This window comes from Lupinus angustifolius, chromosome LG13 (genome assembly GCF_001865875.1).
Source record: "Lupinus angustifolius cultivar Tanjil chromosome LG13, LupAngTanjil_v1.0, whole genome shotgun sequence".
NCBI classification, from domain to species: Eukaryota; Viridiplantae; Streptophyta; class Magnoliopsida; order Fabales; family Fabaceae; genus Lupinus; species Lupinus angustifolius.
The window spans coordinates 2,000,254-2,019,035 of NC_032021.1; the positions used below are offsets into that span (position 1 = coordinate 2,000,254).

General features: G+C 34.0%; 3 protein-coding genes and 1 long non-coding RNA gene across 6 annotated transcripts in view; 1 reads left to right on the forward strand and 3 right to left on the reverse strand.

Moving 5' to 3' along the window:
• LOC109363255 (probable serine/threonine-protein kinase At5g41260) overlaps positions 1-3,246 on the reverse strand; it is a 3,898-nt gene extending 652 nt beyond the window's left edge. Inside the window, exons 1-9 of the mRNA XM_019609457.1 lie at positions 2,892-3,246; positions 2,521-2,741; positions 2,272-2,407; positions 1,686-1,819; positions 1,489-1,594; positions 1,283-1,368; positions 894-1,082; positions 575-739; positions 157-270 (exon numbers count right to left, since the gene is read on the reverse strand). Coding sequence (XP_019465002.1) covers positions 157-270; positions 575-739; positions 894-1,082; positions 1,283-1,368; positions 1,489-1,594; positions 1,686-1,819; positions 2,272-2,407; positions 2,521-2,741; positions 2,892-2,973 — 1,233 coding nt within the window. The 5' untranslated portion in view covers positions 2,974-3,246. The remainder of the gene's footprint in view (positions 1-156; positions 271-574; positions 740-893; positions 1,083-1,282; positions 1,369-1,488; positions 1,595-1,685; positions 1,820-2,271; positions 2,408-2,520; positions 2,742-2,891) is intronic.
• Positions 5,928-10,249, reverse strand: LOC109325784. Of its 3 annotated transcripts, none has more exons than XM_019558345.1 (3): positions 9,932-10,249; positions 6,529-8,933; positions 5,928-6,446 (listed from the first exon to the last, which is right to left on the reverse strand). In XM_019558345.1, exons 2-3 carry the CDS (start codon positions 8,776-8,778, stop codon positions 6,153-6,155), a joined length of 2,544 nt encoding a protein of 847 aa, XP_019413890.1. In that variant the 5' UTR covers positions 8,779-8,933; positions 9,932-10,249; the 3' UTR covers positions 5,928-6,152. The 3 variants fall into 3 exon arrangements, with proteins under 3 accessions (XP_019413890.1, XP_019413889.1, XP_019413891.1); XM_019558344.1 differs by lacking the exon at positions 9,932-10,249 and adding an exon at positions 9,458-9,849; XM_019558346.1 differs by lacking the exon at positions 9,932-10,249 and having other exon boundaries at positions 6,529-7,457; positions 7,515-9,144.
• LOC109325785 lies at positions 9,094-9,654 on the forward strand. Its single transcript, XR_002105186.1, has 2 exons — positions 9,094-9,198; positions 9,374-9,654. It is a non-coding gene; the product is annotated as an uncharacterized LOC109325785 (long non-coding RNA).
• On the reverse strand, positions 16,303-18,275 carry LOC109325109. Its single transcript, XM_019557261.1, has 4 exons — positions 18,167-18,275; positions 17,858-18,031; positions 17,466-17,784; positions 16,303-16,647 (listed from the first exon to the last, which is right to left on the reverse strand). Exons 1-4 carry the CDS (start codon positions 18,233-18,235, stop codon positions 16,526-16,528), a joined length of 684 nt encoding a protein of 227 aa, XP_019412806.1. The 5' UTR covers positions 18,236-18,275; the 3' UTR covers positions 16,303-16,525.

The window sequence follows — 18,782 nt, forward strand, 5'->3', positions numbered from 1 at the left end:
GGGGGGATCGAGTTTGATCATATCTATTCTGGAAAGTTTTCCATCTTTTAGTAAACATGTGAGTCCGTGATATGACAGAGTTGAAGTTACTATGTTGCTCGGATGATTTAAAGTTCTATGGTGCACTCCTATCGCCAAAATTTGTAGATGACTTACTTGTGTGTAGCAGTCAATGGCCCTAGAGAAGTCCATGGCATGAAAAGCAGAATCTCCATGCTTCTTAAAGTTTAGTGTATCTTGTATTTGATTTGTCCACATCTGGAAGGAAAGCTATGATAAAAACAAAAGACACACCAATAAATATCTCATACAAGGATAGGAAAGGTTCAGCTTGCTAAGAACTATGGAAGAATAGCAAACTGTACATTTTTACTGCACTGCATAATTATATTATTTTGCTGAAGTGATAGTATTGGTAAAAAACAGAATCAATCCATTTCTACAAACTAGTACGTTTGGCGTCAAGCATGTTTTAAAATTATGTAGGTGAAAAAAGAAGATAACAAATGCCTTTTACAGTGTAATCTTGATGGAAGTCCGCATGAGAAAGACATCTATAGAAACAATGAATTACCTCATTTGCAACATCTTCATCATCCTTGTAGCCCACCTTATCCAACATTTCATGCAATGCGGTCAGATCTCTTCTTGAACAAGCTTCACCAAAAGGCGTCAAGGAAACTGTTTCCTTCGGTGATACACCTGCTTCTGTAATTCCCATCAAACAGTATGATGATACCTGCCAAACACACAATAGGTGTAAACCAAATATATTTATATGCTTCCAATAGGCTTCACAAATATGTACAAGTCAACCAACTAAGTTTTGATCCCGGATTGACTTGTAATAGAAGAACTTAAGACAAAGCAGGGAGAGAAAAGGAAGAGCATACTGAAGTTTCTTTCTGAAGTGGAGTTAGAGCAGTCACAAGCGACTTGGCATTTGGTCTCTCACGGGGTTCAAATTGTAAACAACGTGAAACTAGTCTCACTAACTCAGTTCCATCATCATTTGAGAAATGACCTTCCAAACCTGAGTCCATCAGCAATTGGAAATTTTTGGCTCGTATAAGGTCAAGGGCCTGCATGTAAAAGGATTATGGTACCTATCAGTTTATTAACTCCACAAACGTTATTATCAATTTAAGACAAACCATCATATGATTGCTAATACCAATCTAGTAAAATTCAACCATAACGTTCCAACATTCATCTGGTCAAATATTGATTAAACAACATACACCTTCAATTAAAATGAAGAAATAGGAGAAAGGGAGTATACATGACTGGGTGGGATATGCTTTCCACTCATAAGATCAAGCAAAAGGGTGCCAAAACTGTAAACTACACTTTCAGGGGTGATTCTTCCTGCCGAATTTCAAACATGTATTAGCCTATATAGGAAATCGAATACATCAGAATGCATGGAATTTACCAAGTATTCTGGAGGAGTGAAGGCTAAAGTTTTGTTGATCTTAACCATTTTACCTGTCCTCAAGTATTCTGGAGGAGTGAAGGCTAAATTTGTACTATAGCTTCTTCCATCTCTACTGTTTTTCATGAGTCCGAAGCAAGAGAGTCTAGGATTGCCATCCTGTCCATCATTACTCCATGTAAAAGATATAGTTGATAAAACATAGTGAAAAAGAGATATAACATAAACCTGGTTATAAATTTTCAAGTACCTGATCAAACAAAATTCTATAAGCATTAAGATCATGGTACAATGCTCTTCCATTACTGCTGCAGTATTCAAGTGCTTGTGCTAGATACAATGCTACCCTCAGCCTCATTGCCCATTTCATAGGCTGGCTCTCCCCTAACAGAACAGTTCATACCAAGCACAAATTAGGATTACATGAAGATAAGATTTCATAAACTTTTATCATATGTAGTTTATCCACATATTGTGCATTTAATTAGAATGCAAGTAGATACAGCTGCAAGTTAGTTATGCAACAGTTAGATAGCTAGGTAACACTACCATTCATTTACTTGGTTACACATCTATATATAGTTGAACTCTCTTTGTAAATTCTCTCAATTCAGATCAATTGAGTAGACACTTCTCTGATTTTCCACCTCAATACAAACCATATCAACAAAATGCGGATGAAGTTGACGGAGCAGATTACTTAAACTTGGCCCTTCCAAATCAAACATTGAGGTCTAACAATGGCTACAAAAATTACATCTTTTCTGCAGTTGAATGCTTGAGAAATGTTTATCTCACTAAGGAATAAGCAACATAAACAAAAGAGTGAAAATTACAGTGAAAAAGATGTTTGGATAGAGTTTCATTGGGCATGAACTCTGCAACAAGCAATTTGTCTTCTCCTTCACAGCAAAACCCAACCAAGTTAGCTAATCTTTCATTCCTCAATAGCCCCACAGCTCTTGCTTCCTCCTAACAAATACGAAACAAAAACAACAACACATCAAAACAAACACAAATTTGCACTAACAAAATAGCCATTAACACATATTCAAGGAAATGAAAAACAGAAAAGGAACACTAACTATGAATTGGCGTGAATCAGGCCAAGCTGACTTGTTGAAACGCTTCACAGCAACCAATCTATCATCTTGAAGTCTTCCTTTGTAGACAACATTAGGAGCCTTTTCACCATGTTCTGAAACAATGTTGTCAGGTGAAAATCCTGAAGTAGCAACTTTGAGTTGATCCAAGGTGTACTCAATGAACCCAGCAAAAGGATCCTTATCATTCTTACTCCCATCATCTGAAGTACCCAGATATTAATTCATGTTAAAGATTACAACTTTAAGTTCAAGTTAGCTTCTTTTTATAGTTTTCTTCAGTTCCCAAAAAAGTGACCAGTGAGTAGTGAAGAAATGGAAAAAATAAAAATCAATAAAAATAAAAAATTCACCATTATCAGACAAGTCATGAAGGTTGGATTTGATATTAGAAGACCACCAACAGAGAGAGAATTTAGAACAACGTGCTCCCATTGATGAAAATGCAAAAGGATGAAAAGGCACTATATCTCTATGTGGTAGTTTTATGAAGGAGTATGAATAGAAAGAAAAAGAAGAAAGTTGAGCAGTGTTTGGGAAGAGAAAAAGAAGAGTTTTTTGGGATCGAAACGTGGGTTTGTTTTTGTTGTATTGGTCTCTCCAATAAGCCACTCTCAACTTCTTCACCTATTCTCTTCATCATTTCATCTTCTATTTCTATTCTCTTTTTGCTATGTACTCTGTGCTTTCTGTTTTTATCTATTTAATATTATTAATATGTTTAAGAAAATGAATGCTTCTTTTTTTGGGCTCCATAACGTACTAAAACCAAGACATCCCACGCTTTCATCTCCTTCTTCTGACACCAAATTTTCCTTTGCTTTTTTCATGCATTGAATTTGGATCAAATAAATACTATATAGTTTAATGCAGTATGCCACACTTAAGTTTGTTAATAAAAGCAATATGAATGAATTGAGGATGATATAAAATATATGTGTATTATTAGTGTAAAGATTTGTATATATTATATACCATTCATTTATATTATAAAAAGTAATGACTAAACATGATGATTAAAAATGAATGATGAGAGCTCTTTATATTTAGATTGTGAATATAAGATATTAAACTTATATACAATTGAGAAATGATATAGAGTATCATATTTACACCAATAGTGTATAAATATTTAATATTCAGTATGTTATTATTGATGTTTATTAATCAAATAACATGAATACATAGTACCAAAATTTATTAAATTTAACATTAATCTCTCCCAATAATACAAGCAAATACTTTAATCAAATAATAACAAAATAATATTATTCTTATGTCAAGATGTAAGTTGTGACTGGGCCTACATCCATATCATTGTACCAAATTCACGTTATTATACTGAAGCTGTTGGTAAAGTTGCATTTAAGAGGGGCTTAATAATTATACAGTCCCTTTCACCATAACACTAAAGAAGTAAATAAACAAACTTTAAAGTGAAACATGTTTGACTGAGAAATATTTGAAGTCTGAAATTCTCAATCAGTTGTGTAGCATGGAAGCTACAATTTGTGGTGGCCGCAACTGGCAATTAACTAAGGCCCGTGATACTAATCTTTTAAATGTCTTGTCAATAAATTTGATCATCCAATTTTTGTCTAAGTGTGGGAAAATAAATTTTTCTATAAGCAATATCAGTATCAATATCTGTTAGTTCTGAAAGTAGGCCTCACAATATTTGTTAGTTCTAATATACTCATTCCACATCTTTTTATTAATTATTTTACTACTTACATGAATCAAGAAAGTATTTAACAGGATAAACATAGAAACTAAAAATCTAATACATTCTTGACCTTCTTTAATAACACAAATAAATAGAAATAATTTTTTACTTCAAATGATCATATAAATAAGAATTAATCAATAAAGTGTTGATCTAGTAGTGTGAGGTCTCACTAGATCATAAAACGACCAAAAAGTTAAATATTCAATTCCTATAAACGAGTTGGTTGTTATTTGTCAACAACAAATGACACACCATTTTGTGAGAGATAGACGTGCTTCTTTTTCTAGATTAACCCATTTCCTGCATTCACTTGTCACTATATATATCTTAACTTCTGACTCAGTTGGGCCAATTTGTTAGACAAGATAGTGTAGGTAAGAATTGTCTTCCATACAAAGACAACATTTTCTTCACTCGAATAAAGATTACTCGAATAAAGATTCATGACCAGCTAGCAAAGTTTTATATATCTGAGTTATAATATTAAATTTTCCAAGATTGCAACACAGGCATGGAAGACACTCTCAGAATCATGCTAGGGAAATATCCAACATAACTTGGTACATAATTCTTCGATTTTCTTGAGCATAAGAAAAAAAGGACCCTCTTTCTTTATCAAAACAAAGCTCGTGACAGTGATAAATAAAATTTATTTTTATAAAAAAACAAATTTATTTGTGTGTATACAACCCAATAACACAAAAGTAAACTTCTTTTTTTATGTGTATAAATTAATATTTATGCCCTTAGCTCTAATGCGAGCACTTTATGAGCAACATGGAAGGAAAAAGTTGCCAACTTTTTCCATACCCTGATGCAGCAGCAATACCCAGGACTCATTCTTGAATTGGATTTCACCAAAAAAGAACTCTAGAAAGAAAAGTGCACACGCATGTGTAATAATCTCTTGGGTTAACACCTTTTGCATGTAATTTAAGTCTTTGTCATTGGAAGGCGATGACAGAGGAAATGTCATGTTACCAATACAAATAATACAAAAGGTAAAACAATAGTGACTTTTCATAGGAAATAAATCTAGGAATGGCATGTGATGTAACAATAATTGTTCCCTATATCATGCATGCTTCAGCATAGGAAAAGGTTTTTTTATGGAAAAAGTAGCAGCATGCAGTCACCATAGAAGAATCTTTATTATTGAATTAAATGGTTTCAACAAACTAGAATCATTAAATTGCACTATTAAACTATACTTTTTTTAGATTTGCTCACACCCTTTTTCTCATCCTTTTAGTTAATTCTAAAAGCATAATTAAAAAATAAAGTAATTTTAGGAGCCCAGTTTCAATGTGGAAGAAAGGGATTAGAGGTAGATGTGAACTTTACTAATTCTCTATCTTAAGCTTTTATTGCTTTGTGTGTTCTTTTCACAATTAAGTATAGTGATCCTAGTCATGAATTTGGTGATTCATTTGTATAATTTTGTCCAACTTCCATGTAGCACAGACTAATCCAGCTGAAGCAGATCAAAAGAAACTTAGTCTTGCAAGCAAGAATAGATATACTGAGTGGAAATATAAGCATGTGTTCTTTGCTCTTGTTATCTTTGCTTCTCACATAAATGAGACAAGTGTGAAACGTTTGCCAGAAAACAAGTAATGAGACAAGTATGAAAAATAATTGCCAGAAAACAAAATATAGCTTATTCATACTATTCACACTTCAATTGATTGATATTTGATAATGCTGGTTTATCACATGGTACAATATGAACAGAAATACTTGCTTCTGCTGACCCAAAAAAACAAAAGAAGCAATGATGATAGTGTTATGAACTTGAAAGGGATTTACCGAGATGCAGAAGATATGATTAACACTTCAATGCCAAATTAAATGCACTGAGGCATTTCTCTAGTGCATACTAATTTCAGACCCTACCAAAAGGAGAGGGTGATGGATAAGAGACATAACTTGCAGGAATGTCCTCCAATTTACCAAAAGCCTTTAGTTCCTTAGCTTGCACCAATAGTGTTTCCCTTGGGTTTTTATCTTCGATGGAGTTTCTTGATCCGAAAAGGTCATATGGCTTCTTGCTATCCACTAAGGCTATGCAGATGGAGAATGCTTGCAAAAGTGAGAGTGACGAATCAAAGGCTATTGAATACACGCCATGCTTGAACGGTGCAAAACTGAAAACGCGCTGGTGCTCTTGTTCATTCCCCTGTGGTTAGCGAGGAAAGAGATGGTGAGAATTACTAATCGATAGTGGTTAGGACAAAATAAGTGTAATCAACAAAAAATACCTGGACGAAAAGCTCGAGTTGATTTGCCAAATAAGCTTTCGATGATGTTGGTTTTCGACAGGGTTGATTTTCAGTAGCAATAACTTTAAGTTTGCAAGCCAAATCCCAACCGCCACAGTCACATGATCCACCTGATTTCCAGCGTTCAATCAGTGATGAAGGTCCACCTTTACTGGGAACACTATGAACTCCACTTGGGATCAAAACTGTTGCACGGATAGGGTCTTGACTATCGCTCTTGAAACTGCGGTGATGCCAACCATTGATGCAACTGATAGCTTTAGGTATCTTGACAACAATAGCAGCAAGCTCATCATTTGGCTGATAATCAGTAGCCTGAGCATTCTCCTGCCTTAGATTGACAGAAAACAAAACAAACTCTTTTATGGTAGACGAGTCCACACAATTCTGGCTGGTTAAATTATAATATCGTGAATCAGAAACCTTCATTTGGGCAACAGCATGAGGAATGTAATCAGGACCTTTGCTTCTGCCTGTTTGATTCATCCAATTTCCATTCTTCTTCTTAACCTCCCTAAAGGCAAAAAAGGTATAGACAATGTTGCATTCATCTTTTTCTAAAGCACTCACGTTCTTCACTGTGGCTGCAAGAATGTTGCTGGTATTGTCACCAACAGCAAATGTGAAAATTGGCAGGCCATTTCTTACAGCAAATCTCAGAAGGGCTTGAGTCATTGATGGAACATGCTTCTTGCCATTTGATGAATCAATCCTGTGGTCATTTTCCACTTCCTTGTCTGGTTGTAGAGTTGAAAAATTCCCATCAGCTGACCTACAATTTTCACTTATGAACTCTGAATCCTCCTGGGATGACTCCATCGGGTGGCGGCTCTTTGTTGTCTTTGGTTTCAGCAATGGATCCTGTAACCTCCTGAAAGGGTTTGACCTGCTTCTGCCTGCATCACCATGTTTATCATTGCCTGACATTTTTGAGCTAGCATCGCCTCTCACATTTACAGAACTACATTTACGAGCTGTTACGGAGCTCAGATGCGGTACATACTCATCCTCTTTACAGGCAGAGCCTTTGCTTGTGTAACCAATGCTAATGCTCAATCGGCGAAAAGGTGAAGAGCTTCTTGACTTATCAGATGTTACTTTCTGGTCTAATCCTTGGGGAGGCCCATTTGCAGATGAAGTTTTGGCTATGGTCTGTTTCCTTTCGTCAGCATTCCTAGTTCTAGATGGGCTTATTCCCATTTTGACTGACAAGGGAGGCGAGTAAGTAGATAAGGGGGATGAAAAACTAGATGCGGGAAAATTGACACTTTCCAGGTCTGTGGAACACGGGCCTGACCCTTTAAGTTGAAAATTGTCACAGCGAAGTTCATCTGGAAGAGGACAGGAGTGTGAAATATCGTAATTCAAATCTTCATGGGAAAGTTCCTTATGCTTTTCTGAAAAGCTCGCTCGACTAGAATTTCCTGACTTCTGGACTAAGAATTTTGGCATATCAGGAACTCTACAATGATTGTTCTGAGGGCTGTCTCTAAGCAAACCAAGGTCAAATTTCTTGTTTTTCCGGAGCGTATGTTGCAAAACAATATCAGTATCCACTCTTTTTTCCATTCCACAACCTTGAGTGGGTTTTCCCAGGCTAGCACATGATGCTGCTTCATAATGCATTCGGTCATCTGGGAAGATGTCATATTCCTTATCAATATGTGGATCCAAATATTTTCTATTACATCCTTTCAATATAGTCTTAGGATGTTTCTCGGAAATATTATCATCCAAATATTTGCTGTGTGTGCCAATATTTATGTGGCTGCCTCTAAAATTATGAGAATTTCTAAGATTGTCTCTAGAGGATTTGATAGCATCAGAGTGGCCTGGAGAGTCCATAAAATGAGATCGCAGAGATTGATGGAATAACCTGTCTGCTGAAACAGAAGAGGGTGTATTGCTAGTAGACACCGAACTCGTGCTACTTGTATGTGGAACATGCTTATGGTGGTACTGCCATTGTTCTAGACGCTTCCAATCAAGAACTCCGACATTCAAAATTTTCTCATTCTTTTTTCCCCTCTCTAAATAACCTGGTAAGTTTGACATGTACTTTACCAACTCATCTTCTTCACTTTCCCTTCCATGATTTATGTGCTTGTGATGATTCCCAGCGGATTTCAAAGTGCTATGTTCCTCACTTTTCGTAACTCCGTGATGTTGATCATCATATGACAAAGACGGCTTCTCCGACAGTAACTGGTCATAAAGCTTTCTACTCATGTTGGTAGATAGTTTCCTAACTACTTCGTTTCAGATCTAACACCTATCCCATCAGCTGCATAAAATTTCTCTGCTCCAGCTAGGAACAACTCTACCACCTTCTTGTCTTTAAAAAAATCTCGAAAATACTGCAGCTTTGTTTTTATGCTGCACAACTGGATCATATTAAAAAAATTCAAACTTCCAAAAAACAAAGACTTCAAGCCAGCTGAATTATTGCTTATTGACAAAGATAAAATATAGCAGGGGTGTCTTATATGAACCAAAAGCAGAACAAGTAGGTAATATTATAACATCAGCAAGTTATATTCAATATATCGAAGACATGAATGTGCCAGCATCATGGTAAGATTTCGTGAGACAGAAAATCTCTCACCTAACAAAATAGAACAAGCCACAAATAGAAATTAAGGGGTAAAGGTTTAGAAAGCTTTGTTCTTTGAATTGATTTTAATATGACAAGTTGGATAACACATGACTGAGGTAAATTAAGGTTAAATCTAAAGATGAGAAAAACCAGTAGAGTTGTGCAACAGAATGAATAATAATAAATGAAATAAAAATACAAGGAGAGAATGCATAATGGTTGCAAAAGGAAGAAAAAAATGTTGCTAAGCTGAGCCTAACACAGAAGCAAGTTGAAGTGGTCCATGATAGCTAACCAGTGTCAAAAACATACTAAAGATAAGGCATAAAAGGACTTTTCACTCTTGATCCAGAATCAAAATCTCTTTTTGACACAACTTATGGAAGAGACAAAGATCCCCAGCTATTGAATTCAAAAAGCCTTTAGCCACTGGCAAAAAAGTAGGTCCTCCTTCTCGTTGGGTCTCCATGAGAGAATAACACTGCACATGCTAAGAAAAACAACCTCAATTTTTTTTGAAACAAAAACAAAAATACCCATGTTTTTATTTATTTATTTGAGCTATGTGTTGTTTGTTTTTTCTCCCTTAACAACCAAATATTATGTATCCCAAAGCCAGCTACTAAAATGTACCATACAATGATGCAAATTCTGGGTCCAAGTCAAAACATGGAAAAGCACCTTAAACAACACATAGCTCAAATAAATAAATGAATAAAAACATGGGAAGAATATGGTAAAAAATAAAGAGAAAATGAAATATGAAGGTGGGAGGAGAATGCATACCAGAGAAGGGTTTAACTTGGATGAGAAGAAAGAAGTGTCGGTGTAACAAAAGGACACAAGCATTGAAAGAGAAGGTGAATACCAAAGGGCTCACGTTTCTTCCTTACTCAGTACTGAGTACAGAGAATATAACACATGAAACAAGACACCAAATTTAAGAAGCATTCACACTTATAGAAGAGAAGTGAGATAAGGTGATTTGTTCTTTGTGTGTGAGTGTGTGCCACCACTGCTACTACTACTATAGTAGAGTAGAGTTGATTAGTAGCTGTAAGAGTAAGGCACTACAAGTCAAAGGCACAGAGATTCTAATGTACTCTTTTCTTATTTATAGGGAGAATCATCATTACACATTTTCTCGTTTATAATAGCTTGCACTTGTGAGGGGTCAAAATCCTCATTTAGATGGTAGGGAATACCCACTCATTATGATCCGATCATGATGAAGTCTGAATAAGATTAGGTGTGGTTGGGTTCAAAAATTAGATGTTATCAATATTTCAGACTGGGTAGGAGTAGGGACAAGGATGATTTGATCCGTTATGTGGCATGGTCACCCACTCTTCAATTGTGTTAAGGTCGGGTAAGGAAAAACATTATTAGATAATATAGAGGAAAATACATAAACAAAAACAAAAGAAAAATAGAATAATGTGACCTTCACATCACCGAGAAAAACTAATATGTCGATCCTATAAATTTAACCCTACCTAGTGAAGATTTACCTCATGAGACCGACCTCTTAATTAATTTTTTAGATGTAATATTATAACACTTATTATTAAATAAAATTCATTAACCAACAAAACGTTGGTGTAGTGATATAAGGTCTCATTGGATCTACAAGTTCGATTGTTCGATTTCTGTTAGTGACATTTGTTGAGAGGAGCATCCATGAACCTGAAAGAAAGAAATTAATTCTTTACCTAGAATAGTGAGAGGAATAAGAGGATATATTTTATAGTACAAAATAAAATAAAATTGATTAATATGGCTCAAAGGAATCTTTTCCCTTGTGAGGACGGTGAATGGGGTAAGTTGTGGCCCCATATGAAGCCCTATTTTATTAGCTTGCCTTTCTATGTGAAAAAGTGTTGATAGAAAAGGTAGGGTGAGTGGGCTTCATGTGGACCCACTTAAGTCGTGGAGTATGGGCCGTTGGATTGGGCTCTAGCTAGACTAGGAGAGATTCTTGTTTTTTTATTTTACCCCTAGCTCTTTCTTTCATTTTCTTATATGTTGAAGGAAAAAGTTTAAAAAATATTTTATTGAAAAAATATAACGGTTAACATTTTCAGAATGGCTAGACTTGGATTCCCACTATTAACTTATTTAATTTATATCCTTTAAACCATTTTCTTAGAATATTTGTTAACACAACTTAACTGAGAAAATTGCTCTTCCTATGCTAACGGTATTTTAGTATTCGTATCATATACATGGCATGCAAATTAGCAAAAAAAACAATATTAATAAATATTAAATACCAGAATGTAGCTAACGATATTGAACCAATTTTGCACTTTTACAGTGAAATTAACTAAACTCTATAAAGTACTGTCAAAGAATGAATAAGAACATATGTAACAAGGCAAATAAGAGAACATATTTGGGGGGAAGAGAAAGATATTACAGTAATAATTAAAGAAAATACATGATAAGATTGAAGAATGATGAATAAAGGAAGAGGGTTTAAAGCTAGACATCATTATTACAAATGAGATCCAAGAATGTAACAATGATGCTATTGCTATTGCTCTCACTTGCTTAAATACATAAATCATTCTCAAATAATAAATGAGAACGTTGCTTTTAAAAAAGAGGAAAAATGGAAATTTTGTATTAAATTAATATTTTTATTTTCTAGAAATATTGGACTTAATTTTATAAAATTAATATTATATTAATTTTATATTCCTTAAATAATATCATAAAATTAATTATTAGTTTTATATTGGCATATCGTATGATTGGTGAGATCATACTAGAAAAAGAATATATATGTTGAGAACATCACTAGTTAGAGTTTTGTATTTATGTATCTTTTACATGATACAATGACATAGAAATTTAACATGAAATCAGGTAATGAACATGTCAATTGGCTTTTCGCTATTTGCCTATAAAGAGTAATGTCTACTTCTTTACGTACAATATTTTCATTAACTTCAAACCAAACTCAATAGGTGTGTTAATAACATTATAATTCTTCATCTCAAACCTATCTAAAACATCATGCATATCTCTTTTGGCAGATAAAAGTTTAAGCATCATACTAAACTACTCCAATACCAAAAAATAATCCATAATTCAAGACCAGACATTTCAAACTCAAGCATGATGGACAACTTGAATTCTTGAGTCATAGCATCATTATTTCCGGTATAGACCAAGTCACTCATACATAAGTAAGCAATAATCATAATCTATCTCAATACATTGTAAAAAGTATGTACTTATGTATATGCTTTTGAAAACCCTCGATTTAAAATAAAGCATTAATTATACTTTATAGTTTCTGACAAAATTATACACTATGATAAAGCAATATTAGAATGTATGTTCTTTTTCCAACAATGGAATGTCAGAATGTATAATCTTTTTCGACCATCACTTATCGGAATGTATATTTTTTATAAAATTATGGGGTCCAAAAATATTGAATCCTGATCGTGGATTTTCAAACGAGTATTAAATTTACGCAAAGATAGTGTAAAGATGTATACGCACTCAGTACATCATCTGCTATTCATTTGCATTACTTTCTGAAAAGTCAATGATTGAAAATGAATGAGGAATGATATAATGACAAACCAAATGAAAACACTGAGATATTTGTGGAACAAGGAAAGTGTGAAATAATTTACTAGGGTCTGGGGAAGAATGAGATTATAAAGATATTATAAAATTTTAGTACAAAATTAAAAACATAGTAAACATGACTCATAAAAAAGAGCATTTCAGAAATCCACGGAACCACGATCCTCTGTCCCAAAAGTTTCTTGTCCTCATGTTCCAAGTCAATCACATCTCATCAAATTACATAAAAATGTTATTTTATTTATTTTTTAATTTTCTTTTCAAGTATGTATCAAATTTCCATTAAATCCATACACGGGCCTGTTCCCATAACATTCTGGAACATTCACATTCCTTCATTTATCATCTAAGCTAAAGGCAACAAATAGTTACTACCTTCATTGTTCCATAATAATCTATTCAATTCAACGATGTCTATAGTTCCTATCAACGATGCTAAAGGAGCAAGGTCTGTGTCTTCAAAATTGCCTTTGTTCTCTCTAATTTGGGACTAAACTAAATATAAATTAATGTTGTCTTTTGGGTCATCTTTGATGTCTTGTAAGGATATATATCATATGTGATAATGTATGTCATATGTTTAGTGATGAAATAAATGTGTATGAGAGATGGAATGGGATAGATCCAGGGTGTGTTATATATGTTTGTAATGTAAACTAATACTTGTTATGAATTTGCTAGTCTTGTTTGGATTCACCACAAACTAAACAGAACAAAATATAAGACTGAATAGTTATTTTGGTTTGTTACTAAAATTGCAGTCACTCACCGGTTATCACTTTAGTTCTTGAGAGATAAAAATTACCCCGTCTATATTCTGTTAACTGGTATAGTCCTTCAAAGTGAATCTCATGGACAAAGGTGATTTCTCCCCATTTCTGTCCCAATTATGTTCCATTCTAATGAGAAAATGTCATTTAATTAAAAAAAAAATCTAAAAATACAAATTAACATTTTATATATTATTTAGATAATCCTGATTAGCGGGACATGGATACATGCTCATTTTATGATAGAGGAACATTGTTCTAATCCCATCAATGAGAAAATGTGCTATATATGCTTATTTTTAGTTAGATCTATCTAACTCTAATAATTAAATTATATTTTTATATTAATATTACACATATATAATAATATTGCTTATATTAAAATAGTATAATTTAAACATTCTTATATAATATAGCTAAATAGGCCGGCCTGTTAGGCTTTATAGGCCTTTTAGGTGGCTTAAAGTCTGGCCTGTTAAGCTAAATAGGCTTTTTAGAAAGCCTGAGCCTGACCTGTTCGTGAAAAAAGTATGGCCTGGCCTAGCCTGTTATAGGCTAGGTAATAGACCCCTGATAGGCGGCCTAGCCTGTTTCCACCCTTAACCGCAAAATAGAACTAGTGTCTAGCTATTAAAAATGAAGATTTTGCCTTTGGTATTATAGTGTGAATAATTAGTGCAATCCTAAAGGCCAAAACTCTTGGTTTTGAGAAAGTTAGTCTAAATAGCTTCTTCAACACTAAAAAAATTGCATAAAAAAATGCTGATTGAAGGTCATGGTCATTTAAAAAACAATTGAATATCACATAGTACTGAATGTTCTTTGTGGAACCGAAAAATAACCAACCATTTAGTTCACATTTTTTCCTTAACGTGTAAGACAGTACAACATAAAATTGACTTCATTTCAAATTAAACAAACATATTGTAACTCCTGATCATACGCAGCACGCAGATTGAAGAAACGTCACAAAGGGTGCAATAAATCACAAGTTTTTTACGTACGAACTATTAGTTATTCTGTGATGTAAAATAGTGTGGTTAACTAACCATGCAACCCAAGGGGCAACGTTATTTATTTCATTGCCCAACCAAATTTAAATTAAATAGAAAATATTTTTAAAATTATACTACACTACTAGACTACTAGTATATAGTGAATGAAATCGTAAAATATTTAGTATAGAACACAAACCAAACGTGTAACACCTAGCAAAACACCCTTTTGAATCTGTTGCAAATCAAATCCAAAACACCATTCCATCTTCATGGATCATGAGCACATGCACTACCACAAGGGGGGAATTCATGGAGTGAAGTATTTGATGCACATGACCTTCTTCTGGGGGAAGAACTCAGAAATTCTTTTCGATAAATGGCCTGGTGATAAAACTAGCATGTACATCTTGGCCTTAGTGTTTGTGTTTCTCTTGTCCTTCCTAGTTGAATTCCTCTCTAGCACCCGGTTCACCAAACCCGGTTCGAACCATTTGGCGGCCAATAGTTTGGTTCAGACCCTGTTGCACCTCCTCAAGGTTGGGCTGTGTTACTTGGTCATGCTAGCACTCATGTCCTTCAACGTTGGAGTTTTCTTGGTTGCTGTGATAGGTCATGCTCTGGGGTTCTTCTTCTTTGGTAGCAATGCTTTCAAGAAACCAACCCAATGTGATAATGAATTAACGACTAACGAGTAATTCTTGCATGATCACGTGTTTATTGGACATAACAACAACCAATCTAAATTTAAGATATAGCTTTAAAACAATTTAGTAAGGATTTGTCTTTTTAAATTGTTATGGCTTATTCGATCTTCTGTTCATGGCCTTGTAAATTATATTTACTGTTTTGATTTGTGTCTTTGTTAAGCTTGTCTTCAGTCCATACATATCTTGCATGTTTGATATGACATTTCACCTGAGTTCAAGATTTAGATGCATAAATAATTTATGCAAGTACTTGTATGCTTATTCTGTTATAAAATGAACAAGGTAAATTATCTTTTTATCTATTCACTTTGTGCCGAATTCATCTTATGTGCCTCAAAAAATAATAACATTATACGCTGCCAAGGAATAAAGAATAGTACAGTGGAGACAAATAAGGAGTTTGACAAGGGAGTGAATATTTTACTTGACAATTTGTGAACGGACCTTGAAAACCAAGGAATATAACTTTTTATGCAGGCCAATATTTCTACATCAATGACCATTGCCCCTCATTTTTCTAGGCTAGCAGACCCACTACCAGACACTTGAGAGGTTTTTGTTGTATAACTACAGATACTAATCAAGCCTACATGCACCTTACAAATTATAATGGGGTTCAATAGTCACTAATCTATTAGATACTTTCTACTTAATTTGTTGTCATATCTGGATATTGTCAATGAAAGAGAAACATCAAGAAAAGCTAATTTGTCATTTTGTTGACTTATTTTACATTTCTTATAACTTGCCCATGAGGAGCACATTTGTTGTGGCCATTCTATACCACTTTATCCTCTATTACATTTGATCTTTGGCAATGAGGTCTAGTAGATGATCAAGTACGGGATGTCATGTGTCCTCCAAAAATTAAAGAAGCATATTATAATAACATCGATATTCTAATACCGGACTATTTATTACTAGAGAGGATTCATACCTGTCTTTGTGTCTTCTCAATAGCTATGGGAACATACACAAATATGCAATGGCCTTAAAACAGAACTGTAGCAGAGGAAATTAAATAAAACAAGAGAAAGCATAACTTGAGCTGAATTATTACAAAGGATTTCAAAATACATAAAAGTTAATTAGAGTCAATCAACACCTAGCAATGTGCAAACAGCCATAAGAAGAGAGTAGAGACCAACCCACATCGAAATTGGTGTCCTTTTATACAAGATTTTATTTTATTCCATTATGTTTGATCTTCTATCACCACTCACTACATACTACTACGTTACTTGTCACAAAACAAATTAAGGGAGAAGCAAATTAAAATGCAAAGGAGATAACATATTCTTAACCATGGAGAGGAGGGAAGCCAGCATGTTTGGGTCGAGACATGGATGCCATTTGCTCAAAGTGGAGTTGCAAAGCATGTACCACTCTACTTGGTATAAGAACAGTGGAGCAACCTTTACCTGACCAAATCACAAACAAGTCAAACATCAACAATTATGGATGAAAGTATTCATCAGGATTCGGTATAAATTAAGAATCTGTTCAATTGGTTCCTAATTCATTTTGTGTGTACATGTATAAAATATATCTTTTATAATTGATTGTTTTAGCCAAAACAAATTAGCCCAGGGTATCAAATGGTGCATCATATAAAAGAAACGGTGGTATAGAGAAGATTCTAGTTCAAATTAAACTGGATATTTGATTAAAGAAAATATCGACAAATTCAAATAGAATATAAAAATAATCGTATATTAAATGAGAAAAACATTATACACGGAAGTGTAAGAGTTTTTCACACTCTCAGTGTGTCATCTGCCATTGACACCATTCATTTTCGATCAGTAAAAAGTAATATTGACCGTGTATACATTTTTACCACCAAATTGATTTGTACTACTTTTGTCTGTGAGAGTCAATAGTGGTTCACAATTACACTGTCAGTGTATACATATTAAATCCTTATTTTTATATATATATTTCCTTGGAGAAAAAGATGTAAGAGTCTAATTTATTACGCAACACAATTAGTTACTTTTTAGATTAATATTTAGTATTTTTACTAAATTGAAATCTTAAAGCTATTGAACCAGACCAATGGCACTGTTTTGTTACTGGGAGCATATTTCCTGTTTCTAACATTGTTTATGAAGTGTGATTTGTCAAAAATATATATTTTATTTAAAATTTTAGTTTTTAATTATTTTTTTAACAAATTAAATTGATATAATATAAAGTAACACAATATTATGGGACAAAATATGTCGTCCTTTATTACCTGGTCTCTTTGACGGGGCACCGGTTCCTCCAGGTAGCATGAAAACACCAGTGCCACGAGATGCGGCACTTGAAGCGGACCCATCCAGGAAAAGCGCATGCATTCCAGAACCAGTTTGTTGAGGCAGAGGACCAGGTCGTATCGAATGAGTCCTCCGTCGTCCATTACCAGACTCAACACTAACCCCTTCGCCTTTCTTCTGGAACCGCATCATATGATCATTGGATTCGTATTGGTTTGGTATCTGGCCACCACTTTCTCTATATGCACTGAGTTTTTGCTTCAAAGATAGAACCTGCTTTTGCTTGAGCCGAGACAACTATAATAAAAAGGAAATTAACCATCAATTATCAATGTGAAGAGAAAAGAGGGTTAATTTAATGTTGTCTTACTTGAATAGCTCGAATTTGATCGTTAATGAAAGATTGGTATGTGGAGGGTTCAACATTGAAGAAGGTACTGCCATAACCCGTTTGGTATTTGGAATTGTCTCTTTCTTGAAGTTTCATGTTCTCAAACATTCCAATTACGGTGTTTGTGGTATCACATGACCGTTCATGGCTCCCCTGGTTTGAGCCCATAGTTGATGGGGGAAAACAAAATAAGTGGTAGAAAATGTAGTATAATCATGAAATAAGGCTAAAATATTTTAACATTTTGATACGCTGAGAAAATAGAATGATATACAAGTTAACTAGTACCTTTTCCAAGTTGCCAGAACAATGGAAATTGTGGAGGTCTTGATCTTGATGTTGCATGAAGTGAGACATGTGATCAACGTGCTCGTGTTTTTCCTATTGTGTTTGCGGTGGAGTAGCACATCCTAGTTTAAAGGTGAAGATCCCTTGACGTGGATGTTGGAGTTAGTAGGGTATCATGTAGAATAAAGATATATTCTATTTTATATGATATTCATATAATAAGACATTGGTCTAAGATTCACTAGGTCGAAGGTCAAAAGTTCGATTATTGGAAGAGACACTTGTTACTGTTATGAAGGATAACTATAAATCTGAAAATAATTAATTTTTTATCCAAAAAGAGGCGAAAGATACTTTGGCGATACAAAAAAAAAGATTATGTCATAATAAAAATATCAATCAAAAATACGATTTATTTTTTTTTGTTTGATTATAATTGAGTGGAGATTGAATGAGAAATAATTTGGCATACTAGATATTGTTCCATGGAGAAAAAGTTGTGCGGGAATGCATATAATTTGAGACAAGAGGATTTTTATATTATTGAAACAAATTATTATATTTCAATGTTTTAACATATTAATTAGGATTAAATTGTTTAATATGCATGGTTGTC

What these genes read in the sequence shown, in the direction of transcription:
- LOC109325109 (XM_019557261.1), bottom strand. Translation starts at nt 18,235, where the DNA reads ATGTCTCACTTCATGCAACATCAAGATCAAGACCTCCACAATTTCCAT. An exon ending in GTTCTGGCAACTTGGAAAAG is followed by an intron (nt 18,032 to 18,166) that starts GTACTAGTTAAC and finishes GGCTCAAACCAG; the next exon opens with GGGAGCCATGAACGGTCATG. An exon ending in ATCAAATTCGAGCTATTCAA is followed by an intron (nt 17,785 to 17,857) that starts GTAAGACAACAT and finishes TTTTTATTATAG; the next exon opens with TTGTCTCGGCTCAAGCAAAA.
- LOC109325784 (XM_019558345.1), bottom strand. Translation starts at nt 8,778, where the DNA reads ATGAGTAGAAAGCTTTATGACCAGTTACTGTCGGAGAAGCCGTCTTTG. An exon ending in AACTCGAGCTTTTCGTCCAG is followed by an intron (nt 6,447 to 6,528) that starts GTATTTTTTGTT and finishes CGCTAACCACAG; the next exon opens with GGGAATGAACAAGAGCACCA.